The 17,617-nt window shown below is 37.0% G+C and overlaps 1 protein-coding gene across 1 annotated transcript; it reads left to right on the forward strand.

The window, feature by feature from the left end:
* Positions 1-7,402: 7,402 nt before the first annotated feature.
* On the forward strand, positions 7,403-17,070 carry LOC145773901 (G-protein coupled receptor GRL101-like). The gene is made up of 11 exons (XM_082585025.1): positions 7,403-7,462; positions 9,254-9,376; positions 9,778-9,838; positions 11,133-11,275; positions 11,763-11,944; positions 12,415-12,558; positions 13,188-13,304; positions 13,982-14,200; positions 14,729-14,874; positions 15,311-15,485; positions 16,940-17,070. Exons 1-10 carry the CDS (start codon positions 7,403-7,405, stop codon positions 15,478-15,480), a joined length of 1,365 nt encoding a protein of 454 aa, XP_082441151.1. The 3' UTR covers positions 15,481-15,485; positions 16,940-17,070.
* The last annotated feature ends 547 nt before the right edge of the window (positions 17,071-17,617 follow it).

Here is a 17,617-nt window from a genome sequence, read left to right on the forward strand (position 1 = left end):
TTGATTTGTTTATTTCATTCTGACGATAGCTCATGAAGAGAGTCAGACGAAAACCTGCAGTCTCGAACTATGAGCAACATTCTACTCGCAGTATTAAAGTCGAAAATTTATCTCTTTTTAACATAGGTTTTCTGCAATGTTGATAAACTAGTTCAGGGTGGTCCAAACCCTGGCACGCGGGCCGCATGCGGCCCGCGTGAAGCTTTTGTGCTGCCCGCAAACTCTTTGTGCATGCCGGAATTATCAGTGCTAAATCCAAGGTTTAAAAATACACCTACGTTTTATAAATACATTACATTCGCCACAACCCTAAATAAGTCATGCATAATCGGGTAAATAGGCAACAATGTCGGTTCGTGACGACACAAACGTGCGTTGATATTTTGCTTTTGTTTGCTAGCACTTTCTCCGTTATGAAGGCACTTTCTCCCTTATGAAGCGATTAAAAAGCGACACACGGAACAGAATGGCCGATGAAACCCTGGATGCCTGCTTACGTCTGTCGACCACTGAATTTAAACCAGAGATCGACACTATAATTATTACCTTTAACGTAATAGCCTATATTAAACTAGTCACTAGTTTAATTGTTTTTACTGCAATTAGACTATTAGTTTAATATAGGCTATTACGTTAAAGGTAGGCCTACTAGGTTCAATATGCAAATATTTCAGAGAACGTGATCTGCCACGAATTGGAAGCATTATCAGAATCATTGTGAAATGTACCTCACAAGAAATTTATTTACATTTTTGAATTTGCGTGAAGTGGAAATTTGCTGATTAGATTTGTGTAGTTTTCAACGAGTCGCTGTATTGCAGGCTGCAGCTAATGAACAATGTAAACACAGCAAAAAATCGTAACCTACAAAACACACGTCGCTTTTCATACACATTAGCAGGGAGCGCTAAGCGTAGCCTAGTCTTGAGATTAGGCTACTGCACAGGGCCGTAGCCAGACCGCAGAGCTAGGGGGGGGGCCAACTTTTTGTTAGGGGGGGCCCGAAAAAATTTAAATGATTTTGGTATTTTAACCTCTTAAATACCGGTATCCACAAAAATTGCAATATATCAGATTAGTGTTAAGCCCAACACTGGTCTCTTATTTTATCCGCTAGTTAAATCACGGTAACCATATTACAATGACCAACATAACACAGCAATTGTTGACTTATTGTATAATAGCGTTAGGCTACTTGTTATGAGCAGTAGCGTAGCCAGGAATTTTGAAAGGGGGGGGGGAGGGGGTGATGGCAAGTTTCGCTTATCGCGACACCCAGCGGCGGAGGGTCTGGGGGGCCTCCCCCAGAAAATTTTGAAAAATTACTTTAAATTTGGTGCATTCTGAGAGTATTTTCAACAAAAATGTGGGTGTGAATATTCCTGTAAAATGGTGCTGTCCGGTGGCATAGCAAAAGGATAAGATCATGTTTTCTTCGGCATTTTTCGGAAATAAAGCTACAAGTCTCTATGTTTTCTTGTTGCTAATTCCAGGCTAAGATATTTGAATGTTTGGTAATGGCAAAACTCGCTCTTTGCAGTTTTGTTTAAAGTTAGGCAAACTTTGTTTTAGAGACATAAAGAGACTGAAACCATCATTTGCAATATCGTGACGTACGTCACACGCGTGCCAAAGGGGGGGGGGGTTGCAACCCCCATAACCTCCCCCCCCCCTGGCTATGCCACTGGTTATGAGCAAAAACTTTAACTGGCTCGAAGAAGCTAGTGCCGAGGATTTTGATATATACGATTACATTCCGCCTATACACCCGTGAGCTAGTCTATTGCAGTCGCGGATGGTTGGATGCAAACCGTCTCACAAACAAGTCTAAATCGATAGATTTCGATACAGAATGTTCAAAGGCCATAAGCACCAAGTTTACCTGTCCTGGTTGTAACATGCTCCGTCTAGTGGGAGCGTCAACCCTTGTTAACACTGAGAATCCACACTCACAAACGGCAGTGCTAGATCCAAATGTAACAATATCTGCTGCAAGGTTGAACACTTTACAGATTAGAAAACTAGAAACAAAATTTATTTACACTGATTGAAGAGAAAAAATAAACACTGCTAAAGATTACGGGTTTATATTTTGTATGCGTTGTCTTCATAAACCACTTGCTTTACCACTGCACATTTTGCGATTTATCACTGCACAAATTGGTTATCACTGACCCTTAGAATATGGTACCGAGAATAGCGACAGCTGATATCAAATAGCCTAATTTGTACCGGTTTGTAGGCCTGCTGGAAAACCATTCCCTCTTTGTTAGGTTATCATTCTTTCCCAAAACATTTTTATTTTGCACAGTTTCTGACAAGTTGTCTACCAACCTAACACGTGTTGGCCTTGGTTGAATTGAACATGTTGAGGTTGCTAAAGGAAAGGGTAGGGGGGGGGCGAAATTGTTTAATCATCTTAGCTGTTAACTAAACAAAACAATTGTAGTTAATTGGGCCTAGGTTGGAGCTCTGCAACGGAAAAGATGGGCAAAATCATTACAATTGTAACTGTTGCTCGAGAATGTTGGAATTTTTCCAGGGGGGGCGAGGCCCCCCCTGGCCCCTGGCTGGCTACGGGCCTGCTACTGCAGCAATTCAGCATCAAGATTGCTTGTTTTTAAGTTGCCAGGTGACCCAGTTTAACACCTGACTTTTCACATTCTGCAGTTTTGCCGGCAGCTGTTACCAGTTTGAAGATATTTTTTTAAATTATATTTTTTCACTCTTGTTTCTTTTTCCAGGCAATGCTACAGCATCACCAGACACTTCATACCGTTTCTTATCAAAAGAATTTGAATTTAAAGAGATGACACATGGACTTCTAAATAGTAGAATCTGGACTGGAAACGCAGTGGACAACAGTAGGCCAAACAGTTGGTACAACAGTTGGCCAACATTGGACCAACAGGGTTAGTTACTTGGCTGTTGGCCCACTGTTGGCCAACTGTTGTACCAACTGTTTGGCCTACTGTTGTCCACTGCGTTTCCAGTCCAGATTCTACTATTTAGAAGTCCATGGATGACATTTTCTCTTTAATTGTTTTTCTCAGAGAAATAACCTGTCAAGAACATCGTCAAACAGTCTTAGAAAAAATGTTGTTTTGAAAAAAATCATCCAGACTTCAAGAAACAATCAGCAAAGTGTAACAAATTAGGCCGTACGTGTATGTGATCATGGGTAGCCGTTGTTAAAGCAGATAATTAATTTATGATATCAGGATGAACAGGAATCATACCACTGGATAGGAGCTTTTAGTGCGTTGTTCATATTTAAAACTGTAAAAACTGCAATTCAGACCAACGCAGCTCCATAAAAAATCAATCGTAGAATTTTGAAAAATGTGGCCTGCATGAAACAAAACCACAGTGACTTTAGACTACTGTAGGCTATTTTATTATTTCTCGGCAGCCGATTTGTAGCAAGAATTGACAGCAATAGACACCGTGTTTCGCCCATGAGGCTGGGCTCGTCAGTATCGCACCACTAATTCTGCCACAAAGGCATTCGCTCGCTGTACTCACTAATTCTGCCACAAAGGTACTGTTCGCTGTACTAGTGAGTGCTCAGCCTTGTGCTGATAGCCGGGAAGAACGCCCCTTTCTTCACAATATTTTATTATTGTTGTTTTTTTTTGTTTTTTTTCTAAGCCAGTGTTGTTCCACTTGTAATCTGGTCGGTGTTTTATTTGTTTTTTCAGCTTTCTTAAACGAGCATTGTTTTCGCTGCTTGGATGATTCAAAAGTGATTCCCGGCAGACAGTTCTGTGATAAAATTTTCCATTGCCAGGATCTTACTGATGAATGCTTGTGCACAGAAAAACCGAAAATTTGTGACCAAATATGTAAAGGTATTTACTATGTTAATTTTACTTCTTTCGTTTGACTGCAAAACAGTTCGTGGCCAAACAGTAGCCTCTAACTTAGACATCCCAATCAATAATGTTTAAAGCTTGAACCGCAAAAATCGCCAAAATTATTCAACAATCATATGCTATAAATAAAAGTACGTATAGCAAAGCAACACACTTTATGATCAGCACATTGTTTGGAATCAGCTGGTGAACAGAGCAATTCAAAACACAGGCGTAAGAACCAGGGGTGGAGGGGGTGTAACCACACGACTAAACTTTTCAATTTGTCGAAAATTTGGGCAAATTTGATAAAAAAAAATTGGTAAGAGCGTTCAGCATGTGTCAAAAACTTCACAGAACTTATTTTGGACTTTTGATTAAATAATGATTATGCAAATGTCAAATAATCAGGGATAAATGTCAGGAAAGCGTCAGCGGCCAATCAAGAGGTCATGGAAAACTCGTAAGGCAAATGCGAAACGCAAAGTACAAACTTAAAGGGCAAGTTCTCACACAAATTAAAAGCTTAAAGGCACGCTTCCAATATTTCAGGCATAACACAAAGTCACCTAAAAGCCATCCTAAGTGGCTGGTCCTGAGTAGGCCATAGTTTAAAGCTTTTATACAAGCAACTGGAACTGCCAGAATTAAAGCTCCAAAAGGGACTTCTCATTCTCATTATAAAGTAATTCCCTCTCAAAAATCTTCATAAATTTCAAAATAGCCACACACTTTGAATAAAATAATCATTAAGGCTACCTGGCTGTGCAGAGCTTTACGTGCAGGACCCCTAATGTGTGGAACAAGGTAAGGCCTGTTTTTATTAACAAACATTGAGACTGGACCTGGTTTAATAAATGTTTGTGTTTAGTTGGCAAGGATTGTGGACCCTGCGTAGTGGGACAACTGATGTGCGAGCGAGAAAACCCCAAATCGAATATAGAATGCGTCAACAGAACAGAAGTGTGCGACGGAAAATCCCAGTGCCCACTTTATGACGATGAATCAAACTGTGATGTTGATTTCTCAAATTTTTTTAATTGCACAGATGGATCGCAGTACATACCAAAGCATCAACTGTGCGACAGTAAGTCAGAAGAGCAGTATGCCGGTCTTTTCTTTGAGACAATAGTTGTGCTTCAATGATATGAATATCTCAAAAAAGCACTAAATCTCTTTTCTGGTTACTGACATACAGTAGCTCTTGGCATTGAAGAATTAGATGCATGACTATCACGTGCAAGGCTGTAGGCTACCTATACGGCAACACTAAAACTGGCAGTAATTTTAAAAGTTGTAACCGGCTGGTTATGATTCACCAGCTTCCATAACTTTTCAAATAATTAAGGGATTCACGTGACCGACGTAGCTAAAACAATGGTTTGTGAATCATTAGTTTTCTCATACGTCATATATATAGAGACTGACTGACTTTTTATGGTTAATAAAAACAATCAATTAACAATTTACGTAATTTGTGCGTTTAAGATAACAATGATTGTGAAAATCAGTCGGATGAAGAGAACTGCAGTGACAAGTTTTTTCAGTGTTCTGCGTATTACATGCTACCACCAGCTGGGAAACAAACACGTGAGTACAAAATTGAAAACAGACCAACTGCACTACCTGTGGTAGAATCTTGACTGATTTCATGCATTTAAAAACCTTCTGTGAATTTGATGTCAAAATTTCATTATTGCCCCCATCTTTAGTTCCATTCTACTCCTTCTTCCCGCGAACCATTGACGTTGGATAAAAGCAATGCAAAGTGCAACTGAACTACTGTAACCTACCTAAAGATTGAATTGTTTACGTTACGTAATAAGAGCTTGGTGCAGTGACACCGGTGTGAAAAACGTGATGTTTCTTTTCCTGCACAGCTTTGCCTAACGTTCCTTGTAAATAGGGAACCAGACTGCTCATTTACAGATTACAGATTACAGATGCCAAACTCTTCTTTGAAGACAATTTTATTAACTCCTAAAATATTCTCCTGTCCACTTTTAATACGGTATATCATCAGTTGATGTGTAGTTTTTTAACAGTAACTGCTGCAAGGGTTTCCACAGATTAAAACTGTGATGCTTTGTAGCTTTAAACGTTGATTAATCACATCTCAATTTTTAGGGTACGACTTTGGAAGACCTCGGTATGCTGTGGCATGTGATAAAATTCCAACTTGTGAAGACTTGGAAGATGAATGTAACGAAACAATGTGTGGGACACCTTTACCTGAATACTGTGCCAACGTCCAAGGAATTAATGGATATGTGTAGGAAGGCTGTTTATCAGTTAGCAGACTATTTTGTGTAGATTTGTGTGATCAAAATCTTTTTTTTTTTTTATCAAAATCTCAACACAATATATTTGCCTCAGTTTGTCACTTTCAATACACAGGATACTTAGTTCAGACGATCTGTCGAGACATTGTGGATCTTGATTCATTTTTATTATTAATTCTTTTACATCCTGGCGGCACCTCTTTCCTGGGTAGTTGGAAATTATTAAGCTAAGATACAGCCAAATGATTGATTGTACATTTGCGAAGGCCATCTGAATGCTTTTCTTCATTGCATACATAGAGGTTGATAAAGGTCCGTATGAGACTAAATGCGTTCTTCTGTTAGCCTAGGGTTTTTTCTCACATAGTCTACATTATGAAAGTGCAAAATTTCATCAGTAAATTTCATAACATCTTCTGGGTGACTTTTATAAGCGCATAATCTTGCTGAATTCCTTCCTTAGATGTTGTCGGTTTTGGATGAATTTTCTGAAATGGTGGACACAGTAGCCTACAAACCACGCTTCTAAAAATATAACATAAATACAAATTCGACTTCCTCGATTATCTGCAACATACTTTTAGGTGAAACCCTGGTACCACCTTATGGCAGAACATTATGCTAAAATAAGCTATAGGCCTACCTAACGCCTTACAGCTTTCTATTGGCTTACTGGGCGCCTAGAGCTCTCATAAAAATGCTCTAATTTGTTCTCAACTAATAGACAGTGCTAAAAATAAGTTCGTTAAAATTTACCAGGTAATTTCCCTAATGACTGCTGACCGTTAAGTAATTTACACTTCAAATATACGTGGTACATTTTAAGGTTCCCCCTTGAGGCCCCAGGCTTCAGCCTTTCCAGCCAAGTGATAAATCCGGCACTTCATGCTGTTTTTTATTTCATTACAGATATATAAAGTCTAGAGCAGGGTTACTCAACTAATGTTAACAAAGGTCCAGTTTGACAAGTTGATCTTGCTACTATTTTCAGGTGTCCCCATTCCAAGCTCTCTATCCTCGGAACAGAGGTTTGCGACGGATTTCCAACTTGCTTGCATTATTTTAATCACACAGCCCATGACGAACGAGATTGCCCCTTCAGGTAAAAAGATAAAGTGTTTTTTGTTTTCATAAAAACTTTTATGAACAAAAACTTTGAGCCTGCAAATAGATTGAAAAGTAATTTGCACAGCTATAGTTGAGTATTCTTTAAATTTCACCACCATTTGGATACTAAATGTGTTAGAGCATTGGGATAGGATCGAAATGGATGGTGGACATGACAGAAGTGGTTTCGATAGGGTAACCTATAATGACCCTGGTGTTGTGAGTATAGTCGTAATAGGTTATACAGAACAATAATAATTTATTTTATACTGGTTGGGTGCAAAAAGCGTCAATAAAAAATCTCCATTATTGGTTATTTTCAGTCATTTTTTTTTTGGTTATTTTGAGCTGTGTTCTGTAGAGCAAGCAAGCTGGTCGCAATAAGCAAGTCTCAAATAGTCTTGTTTAACGTTTTGCTATGGTGCAAAATCATACCAATCAGGCGAGTTTGCTTTTGCGTCATAAATATAATTGCTTCAGTGTGAGGGAAAGTCCGGGCAGGGACACTGTGGTGAGAAAACATTGCTACTACTTTTGACAATTTTTTTCTTAAGATTAACAGTTCAACATTGAATCATGCAAAAACCTCTGTTACGTACAATTTTTGAGTTTTGTAGGCTCTTGGTAGGCTCTGTAGCTTAATAGACTCAAGATAACGTTTGATACCGTTAATTAAAATTCGACAATAAATTGAAAACTTGTGAAAAGATGTGCAGCAATTTCCAAACACTTTCGAGGTCATTTGCTGAAGCGCACTACGATAACGCCTCACCAGCATTGTTGTTGTTGTTGTTGCTATGTAAGCTTACATTGAAATGACTTAAAATTGACAAGATCAACATCAATTTTATCACAAATTATTATTATGCAAAAACAAAAGTGATAGAATACATTTTATCTTTCAAAGGTTTTATTGCCACGATCAAGGACAAGAAAGCTTGCCGATTCACATTCCTTTAAGTTCAGTTTGCAATAAATTATCTGATTGTCATGATGGGAGCGATGAAAGAAATTGTTCTCTGGACACTCATTTTTATTGTAAATCCAATCTTCCAACATTCCTGCTAAAGGACAAAGTAATGTCAAACTCTTACAGCTACATTGTTTTGTGATTTAAACTTACGTTGTCCCCAGAAGTGGAGTAGCTAAATTAAAAGGTGTACAAAGCGATGCATCTACCCTTTAGTTTTGTGCAACATCAGGAGAATGAAATTGATCCACAAATTTAAACTTTCTAATATTTCAGTGTTTCATGGGTCACATTTGTCATCAGAAGGGCGAACCATGTCACTGTGTCCGAACTCTTAAAACTTTAGTTGTGTTCTAGTTCGCAGCATTCTTGGGTTAGACACCATATCGGACCACATCCAAATCTTTCAAAATTGGCTTTAATTTTGAATTCCTTCGCGTCAAAAGACTCAAATTTTATCAAAAATTGTCACATGATTCAATAATTTTGTAGTTCCTCGGATACTTTCGAAGGTTGTTAACATCTCTTACTTGCGTAAGAACTGACCTGTGTTGGAAGAATAATTAAGGTAACGGTGAGTCCCGTACTAGATCCAAACATCGGGGGGTGAGAAGATAAGGTTCTCATTGTAATAAGCGATCGGCTCTAATTGAAGAATATTAGCTATGGGCTAAGTGAAGTGTTTTGTTCATATCGGGTTAATAAAGACGCTAACTCTCCCTTTGACACCATACTGCTGTTCACGCACCACGAATGTGCAGGCCAATTGCATATTTTGTATTTAGGTGGTGTAAGTCAGTGATTGGGATGTGATGCATAAACTGTAAGTCACCAGTTCTACGTTAAGGTTACAAAAACAAAAGATTCAGGCTTTTTTATCTATCAATCAGCCTTGCGCTTGGACAAATTAGACAATGGTTTATTTTTAATTTGAATAAAAAAACTTAACGTTTTCTTTACGTTGTTTTTGCATTCATTGCAATATTGAAATGACATAAGCTTTGAGATAATGGCAATAGTTTTGTTTGTTTATTCATTAGGTTTGCAATGGAATACAAGATTGCTCAGACGGGGAAGACGAATGTCAGGATTGCTTCAGCAGCCCAATATCGTCAGATAGATTCCTGGTCAATTCATACGTACTCCAAGGATTAATATGGATTGTAGGTAAAGAAATGACAGAAATTTTTCATGTATAAAAGCTTCAACTTGTTGTTTGGTTTGCAAAAAGTCTGTATCACCTACTATAGTTTTTTTGTAGTCCTATGAGGGATGAATTAAACAACACACTAGAAAAGCCATGGTTGTGGGCATCAAAAAAAAGGGGTACCAGCAGAAACGTATATTTGATACGTTAGTGCCTCGTTGAATGGCAGCACCAGCCACTAACATGGTCTAGTTTTAATCTTTTTTGGAGATGTTATGGCGGTAAATGTGAGCAAAAATGACCACCAATAGAATCAGGATCAATTTTTTAGAGGTGTAGTAGACAGAAGCAGATCTAAAAAAAATGGAGAGAAGCACTAGACTCTATAGTACACTAAAATCTTTACCCACATCCCAGGTTGGGAACCACTGCACTAGAGGTTCTACAGATCGAAAATTGTTTACACAAAATGATCAAAGTAAGAATAAATGCCCAAAGAACAACTAGTTTGGTCAGCTTTGAAGGATTGATGCGTACCTTTTGAATAAGGTTTACTTTCGTTTGGCTACTTTTTGTGGTCCAATAATGATCCTGGTTCAAAAAACGCCCTTTGTATTTAACCAAATTTATCAAATTAAGAATGTTTGGTTTGAAATTTAGGTTCACATCATTTTTGTTACAACCAGAAAAAGATTTTGATAATCGATTTGTTAAATTCATTGATGAAAACACGAGAACCCTATGCTAATTAGAATAATAAAATGTGATTGAGAGAGAGCAAAAATTTTGGAAAACGAAGAAAAATTACATATTTTTTCACAAATTTTAGTGTTCCTTCTAGCTCTAGATCTACTAGGCTACTGGTAGTGGGTACCGCAGTCCCAATGGCCAAAACCTTTTATTAGGCTTAAAACGACCTTGATTATGAATTCATTCATTATACATAAATGGTATTGGTGTGCATGAAGTATATTTTCAATACCATTTTTGTTGTTGCTTTTTCCAACCTTTAAGAATATACTTTTCTAAAGTGATAAATTTTCAACTGGAAAAGTAGTTCACTTATGTCAAAAACATTTCACATATTTGAAGAGTTTCGTTTCAATACAAAATTATCTGTCGTATTTTTCTTTTATTTTGAATTATTAAGTCTCTTTGTATTACCAGTCACTCAGGCTTAAACCAATACCTAATAGCCCAAGTTACAAATTGATTTATTAATCATTCGTCATTTTTATCTATGTTTCATTGATGGCATTTTTTATTGTTGACCGTGTAGTGTGCAGTTTTTTTGCTCAAAACTGCAAAGATTCTTTTTGGAATGCATGGACTTAGTGATTGCTAGTTCTGTAATCTACAGTATATCCCCTGATGGTTGGAATGGTAGAAATTACAGTATGTTTAGTATTAGACACAATAAGCAGTACAAGAATATTTATTTTTACGTATTTTTTACATTTGAATAAAGACGTCTGATAATTCATGTTAGGCGAATACACCTTCTTCTTCTGACTTTATTCGCACTTCAAGTGGGGTCGCCAGATTAGATTGCAGTCCTTCACATCACTCTGTCAGTAGCATCTTCCTTCTTCACTCCCACTATTTTCATGTCTTCTGTCACACAATCTCTCCATCTTCTTTTCGGCTTTTCTTGCTTTTTTTACCAAAGGCGAAACAACCTGTGAAGGATAAATATTTCTACAAGTTTAATTAACATTTTTGGCCAATAAATCAATAGTTTGTTTCGACTAAAAATATACGTTATTGTCAAGCTTCGTTGGCTGTGTTTGGAAATCTTGGGGTGATTTGCCACAACCTAAAACAATTCCTTTGCAAGCCTTCTTCAAGATCTATTGTTACCCACAACCATCGTGTCTTGGTCATAAATCTGGCTGTGGCCGACTTGCTTCTTGGGGTAAGTTTACAACAAAAGCTTCTTTAAAAACTGTTCAGAAGTATTTATTTTATGTAGCCTACAGTTGAATAAAACAATGCATAGTTTTCTTAAAATCTTGTGACAACGATAAATCCTCATAAAAATAGGTTTAAAGAAATACTGAATACTTATATTTTATTGTAAGCTCACCTGTTCTTAACATGTTTTCAGTTTTTGGTAGCATTAAAATCATCTTGCATCACGTTTGTCACATCTGGGTTTATGCCTAGTGTCTTTAGATTTTGATTTTAAACATCAGTCGAAGAAAGGCATGGGAACCAATGTTTGGGTCTATCTTTAATCATGTCATTATGCATTTTGCTGAAAGCACAGCCGCGTGCTCTGGAGAGGTGTCGAACTAGTGCCTTTTGGAGAGTCATGCAAAAGCTTTTACTAAGCAGCCGACTTAATTGCTGTAGCCAAATTCCTTGTTTTTTGCTCACTCAAAATTCATTATACATTTCAGATATATCTTGTAGATCTTGCAATTGTCAATGAACATTACAGAGGAATTTATTGCCGTAAAGATATTCAGTGGAGATCTAGTTCATACTGTGCAGCTATGGGCTGCCTCGCAGTGATCAGCGTAACATGTTCAACTTTGACTCTGCTTATAATGGCATCAATGCGCTTGTATCTTACATTGAGGTAGAAAAAATGATTTTTATTAGTTTTTACATATAGGTCAAGTAAGATAAGGCGATAGAATAGCACAGTAAAGTAGGTTTTCGCTTTCCGATCTGGCAATCTTGGTTTGACTTAACTCAAGCCAGTTATTGAAAGGTTAAACTCATCTCTAGGATATAACATAGTTGCTAAAAAAGCGACCGACCACTCTACCCTCGTTATTAACAAAGACTTGGCATATTAAAAATCTCATTTTTTTCCCCGATGCTTAAATGAAGTACAGGAGCCACCTTTTCTTTTCCAACGTTGCAAAGACTTCTACAGATCTACTTTGTGCGTAGCCTATACTTTCTAAATCACTGTGCTACTAAAGAATGTACCAACTGTGCATATAGCCGCAAGACAAAAACTTTTTTTTCTGTTTCTGATTTTGGATCCTGTTCAGTTTTCTGAAGCAAAAATAGCCTAATTTTAAATAAATTTCCTTTCAGACCATTTACAACAAGCCGTGTTCACCGGAGGTACATTTTATTGGCAATAGCTTTTGCGTGGATTCTATCGCTTATCATTGCTCTCGTTCCATGTCTCGTTCCTTTGAATGAAACTCTAATGGATTACTTTCTTTCAGAAGTGCGGTGAGAAAAACTTTTAAATCTTTTGTTACCTTTCTTTTTAAAATATCTTTTTTGACTTCAACATTTCAAGAGAAAAATGGCTATTTTAACCCATAAGTAAACAAAGTAAAGCAACAACACGTCATCATGATAAAAGAAACAAAAATCGCGAACGTTTTCGGCTATGCATCCAACCCTTGTCAAGCCTTTGAAATACAAGTGGGGGGGTCAATGGTGTGCGTTGTTCAATTGTACTATTGATACTAAACCCATCTTCAAGAATTCTTTTTATGGATCACTTATTTTTTCTTATGATTTAACGATCTGTGGCATAGTTCCGCAACCTTTCAACAATCTACAGCGGTTGCAGAAAAATAGCAACACTGGTGAAATTTTTGTCCGTTCATTGTATACTATTACTGTACTGCTAGTCTGGATCGCAATAGTTTCGAGACGTCTATCATTAATGGCACACCCAATCCGATCCTTGGAGAAACGCCGTGCAAAAAGATAAATTTTTACTGGATCTAGACTCTTGTTATGTAACCTACCTCGATATTATTTAAGGTGGTGCATCAAACTTGTTGTACAAATTTGAAAAAGAAAAAGCCTGTGATAAAAGTTTTGATACAGATTTTGTGTTACTGCAGGTACAAAAACAATCAATTTCTGACACTAGCAAATCGACACAAACTTAAAGAATTCGTAAAATCTTTGTGGACATTTCAAGACAACACAAACGCCACTTTCACAAAGAACTTAGACAGGTAGTTTAACAAGTTTTGTAAATAGACGAATGATAGAGATGTCGATATGTTATGATTAGTCTACAGTAGGTTATGTCTTTGGGCAGTTCTTGAAGATATTATTTCCTTCTGTAGCTTGTCTAGATAATATGTTGTAGCATGTTTACAAGATTTTCTTCCAGCAATATACAGTATTTTTGTATTAAATGTGCATTACTTTTACATTGCATTATACTTACAAATTTTGCTTTATCAAAGGATAAAAAAGTAATATTGTACCTGTTTTAAATATGGAGCTGCACCACTGGCACTGAGCCTCCATTTCTGTTTAACCACTGGAGGTTTCTTGAACGACATTTATGTGTTGACGCACTAAAACAATGCCAAATCATTCAGTTCAGTGACCAGGCCTACGTTAATAGTAGCCTACAAAGTCGCTACAACCACACTACAAACTGCCAGAATGAAGCTTCAGTGGTGGCTATTTGTTGGAGGCTAATATTAGTCTATTAATAAATTGATTCATTAAAAGTTAACTATGCAAAGTGAGAGACGATATGTTTTATTGATATAATTGCTGCACACAAATAAATAATAATTTATAATTATTTCAAGGAATTTCTAAAACCTGTTTCATTGTATGTTTATCACGGAACATCACGAGGCCCTTATTCAAATAAATTACATTGCTTTTCCAGAACATTCTCGTGGAGAAATATGATCGAAGCAGTATCGCGGTTAAACGAAACGTATCGACCGGATTTGTACTTCGGATACTACTCCGCACACGGAGTTTGTCTTCCTCGAATATTCCCTGTTCCGTCCATAGATCGATCTTGGGGATTTTCCCTAATGACAATGATATTTATATTTGTTTCTTTCCTCTACATAGTTTGTGTTTATGTTACTATTTACAAGTAAGTTCGCTAGCAATAATTTAACTTCGATTTTGAAGTAACCTAACTATTTTTGTAGTAAAAAGTACATTTCTCACCAATGACAGGCTAATATACAGTAGTAGGCCTATTAACTTTAATACTTCTTGTCACGATAGGTCTCATAGTAAAAAATATTCCAGCCTTCTTTGCAAGAGTTTAACAGTAAACCTATTGCCCAGAAAGAAGCATTGTTTAATCCGTTTTTCATGCATAAACTATATGTCAAAATCAACAGAAAAAAAGAAAAAGAATACGTATTGTGTGTTACATTTTGTATAGTTTGTGTAGTCATGTTGTATACGATTGTCTAACTTAGTAGGTTCATCTTATTGACATTCTGGAATCTTGTGTTATGGCTTTGTGTTGGTTAGCTGACTGCCAATTCACAGTAAATCTTTTTCCTTTTATTGAAACACAGCATTGCTTGTGCGCATGGTTTTAGTGCTGTCAGATTTGAATAGAAATATCCACAAAATCTAACCTAATGATGAAGTAATGCTTTCACAGAACGACAGTTGACAACACTCGTCAGTCAGGGATGACTGGTGATGATGAAATAAACAAAATTCTTCAAAGAAAGTTATCACGGATAATGTTGACCAACCTATGTTGTTGGATACCCATCTGTGTCATGGCTTTTATGAGCGCTGGAGGTAACATGAAACGAAACTCACTTAGACTCTACTGCAAAAGCAACATACATGATTGTAGGCAGTTTTTGTAATTTTTTTTCGAAAACACTTGTACTTTTTCTGTGGTATCATACATAAGGACATGGCCGTGTTAACTGCCTTCAGTAGGCTATAGCCTACTCTGTAACCGGGAGGGGCACCTCATCATCAACTTAAACCCAGAAATTTTCTAAAGAAATCTCGCAATCTTTTTTGAAACCAAAGCATTAGGCCTAAAGTTGCCTATTTTTAAAAGTAATTGCAGGAAATTTAAAATTCAATTCAATTGTTCCTCGTTACAATTTATATATTCAACAAATATCTTTAAGTCAATTCTTGAGTTTGTTTTGTTGGTATGTTGTTACAATAAAAAGTTTCATTTTTGACCACTTTACCAGACGGCTTTTTAAAATTGCAGGTTACAAGTTGCCGGAAGAAGCTTACGCTGTGTCCGCAATTGTGCTCTTGCCGATAAACAGCGCGTTTGATCCAATTATTTATTCAAATTTTCCTGAATTACTTTGGAAAAACTGTTTTGTTGGGACAAGAGTGGAAAAATGGATGGAGCCAAAAGAACAAGGTTTATAGCCCAGGTATAATTTGTACAAATTTGTACGAAAACAATTTTGCAATTATATTGGGACTAGGGTTGTAGAGTTAACCAGACGCAGACCAGGGACGTAGTTCCCCCAAAAAAATTGGTTTTTTGATGCTATTACAAGGTTTTAATAACATTGTATTGCATGTAGAATGACGTTTCATAAATGTTTGGCTCGTCGTCGTGTGAGCCTCTGAGGCCGAGAGTCTATCCTTTTACCACCCTAGATTCACGATGTTCTCGGACTACGATGGAAGGCTATTAGAGAGCAGCCAGTCTTTGGTTTTATGGTCCATGATTGAGTTTTCTGAGCACCCAGTGAGGTTGTTGATGATACTCCATGCTTTGCGGCTTAATTGTGAGAAGTCGATGTGAGATTGTGAGAAGTCACTCAGTAGCTATAATTTTTAAACAAGCTCTTTATTTCAAATATTAAAACGTTTGTCCTCGCATCACTTGCTTTTGTCCCCCTGACATTTTCTTTTTAGCTATGTCACTGATTTGGACCAACCACATACGCAATACAGACTCCACAATACGGCTACGACCCACTTCGATCTTAGACTTGGCTAATTTTTGCAAAATTTTCGTTACGTTAAATAAGAAAACAAGATAGGCAGGAGTCAGGAACCTCTAGCTTGCAAGCCATATATGGCTCTTTTGATGGCTCGCAGATAAATTTTATCTTTTGAATTTCAAAACACGAAGGTTTATCTTAAATAATTATTTCAAAATCAGAGCTGAAAATACACTCAGAGTGCACCAAATTAAATGCTTTTTTTTTCAAAATTTTCTGAGAGAACTCCCAGACCTGCTGTTATTGTCTTTAGCGGAGACGTGGCCCATGTGATCACCACGCAAGTTCAATATTGTGATAGAATCCACTTTGCTTAATAGGCCACCTGTTTTGTTGAATCACTGGCTTTATCGAACAGAACTAACCAGCTGCCACTACATGTCAGTTGTGCGGTATTAAGTTTAAAAGAACTATTTGACTATCACCAAAATACATTTCTAAATTTGTAGCCTTTATGGTCCTCTTACCAAAGAAGGTTGCCGATCTCTGTGCTGTCTCTTTCATCTCTTTGTTTGAAAGGATTCTAATGAAACTATCGGCAAATGTTTATTCAATGATCATTCACTCTAAACATACACACACAAACTGTTCTCTTTCTTAAGCAAATAAAACAATAAAATAATAGATGATATATATAATAAATATAATATAGACATACTCAGAAGCAGGGCAAATTGTTGACATTATTCAATGACGAAACAATTTTTTGTGGCGTTCACACTGCACAATGCTCGAATGACAGCCAGTTCTATGGTGAAAGTTTTGACCATTGAAATTAGATCATACCAATCCATATTTTGTATTGCTGATTTTACGTAGTTTTAATTGCAAGAATTAATTTTGTGGTCTTTTAATTTATGTTTTTACTACAGGCGCCACCATGTGATGAGTTCTACCCCAGTCCATTCCACACTAGGAGGCGTTCATGAGACGACGTGTAACTTTGCCACGACTGAGCATTTGAACAATGTTATTTAATGTAATCTCCGTGTTTCAAACCGACAGTCAATTATAACATGGTTTTGTATTGGTGTAAAATTGAGCGTTTTTTTTTCGATAACACTGTAAATAAATAAAAAGAGAGTTTTACCTCCAAAACCTTTTTTGCTAAAATTGGAAACCCTGAGCATTGATGTTATTGTCTTCCAAACATAGCTTGATTTGTTTTGATTAACGACTCTGTTTTAACAATTCACCTAGCTTTCCTCCATAGTAGACCCTCAGAGAGTAAGATATTCAAAGCATTGCGTCGTACTCAGGCTTATGGTTGATACTTAAAGGTTTAGAATAAGTAAACGCGGAAGCAAAGAATGGAATCTGTGTCCACCTTCAGCCACATCATTATGTTTCTTGCCAAGACGCAAGGAAGTACGATACTTTGGGTTGGTATAGAAACAGTGCCAAGTTTGTTGGGAAGCTACAGTGGGCTCGGTACAAAGGACATTTCCAGGCCCTAAAAACAAGACACCTCAAAACAAATGTAGCCTATTATAACAAACATATACACAACATTTTCTTTAACTTTCCGAGCACCCTGGGCCCGGGTCTAC

The sequence above is a fragment of the Aplidium turbinatum genome, chromosome 7 (assembly GCF_918807975.1).
Source record: "Aplidium turbinatum chromosome 7, kaAplTurb1.1, whole genome shotgun sequence".
NCBI classification, from domain to species: Eukaryota; Metazoa; Chordata; class Ascidiacea; order Aplousobranchia; family Polyclinidae; genus Aplidium; species Aplidium turbinatum.

What these genes read in the sequence shown, in the direction of transcription:
- LOC145773901 (XM_082585025.1), top strand. Translation starts at nt 7,403, where the DNA reads ATGGATGGTGGACATGACAGAAGTGGTTTCGATAGGGTAACCTATAAT. An exon ending in TGGCCGACTTGCTTCTTGGG is followed by an intron (nt 11,276 to 11,762) that starts GTAAGTTTACAA and finishes TATACATTTCAG; the next exon opens with ATATATCTTGTAGATCTTGC. An exon ending in TACTTTCTTTCAGAAGTGCG is followed by an intron (nt 12,559 to 13,187) that starts GTGAGAAAAACT and finishes GTGTTACTGCAG; the next exon opens with GTACAAAAACAATCAATTTC.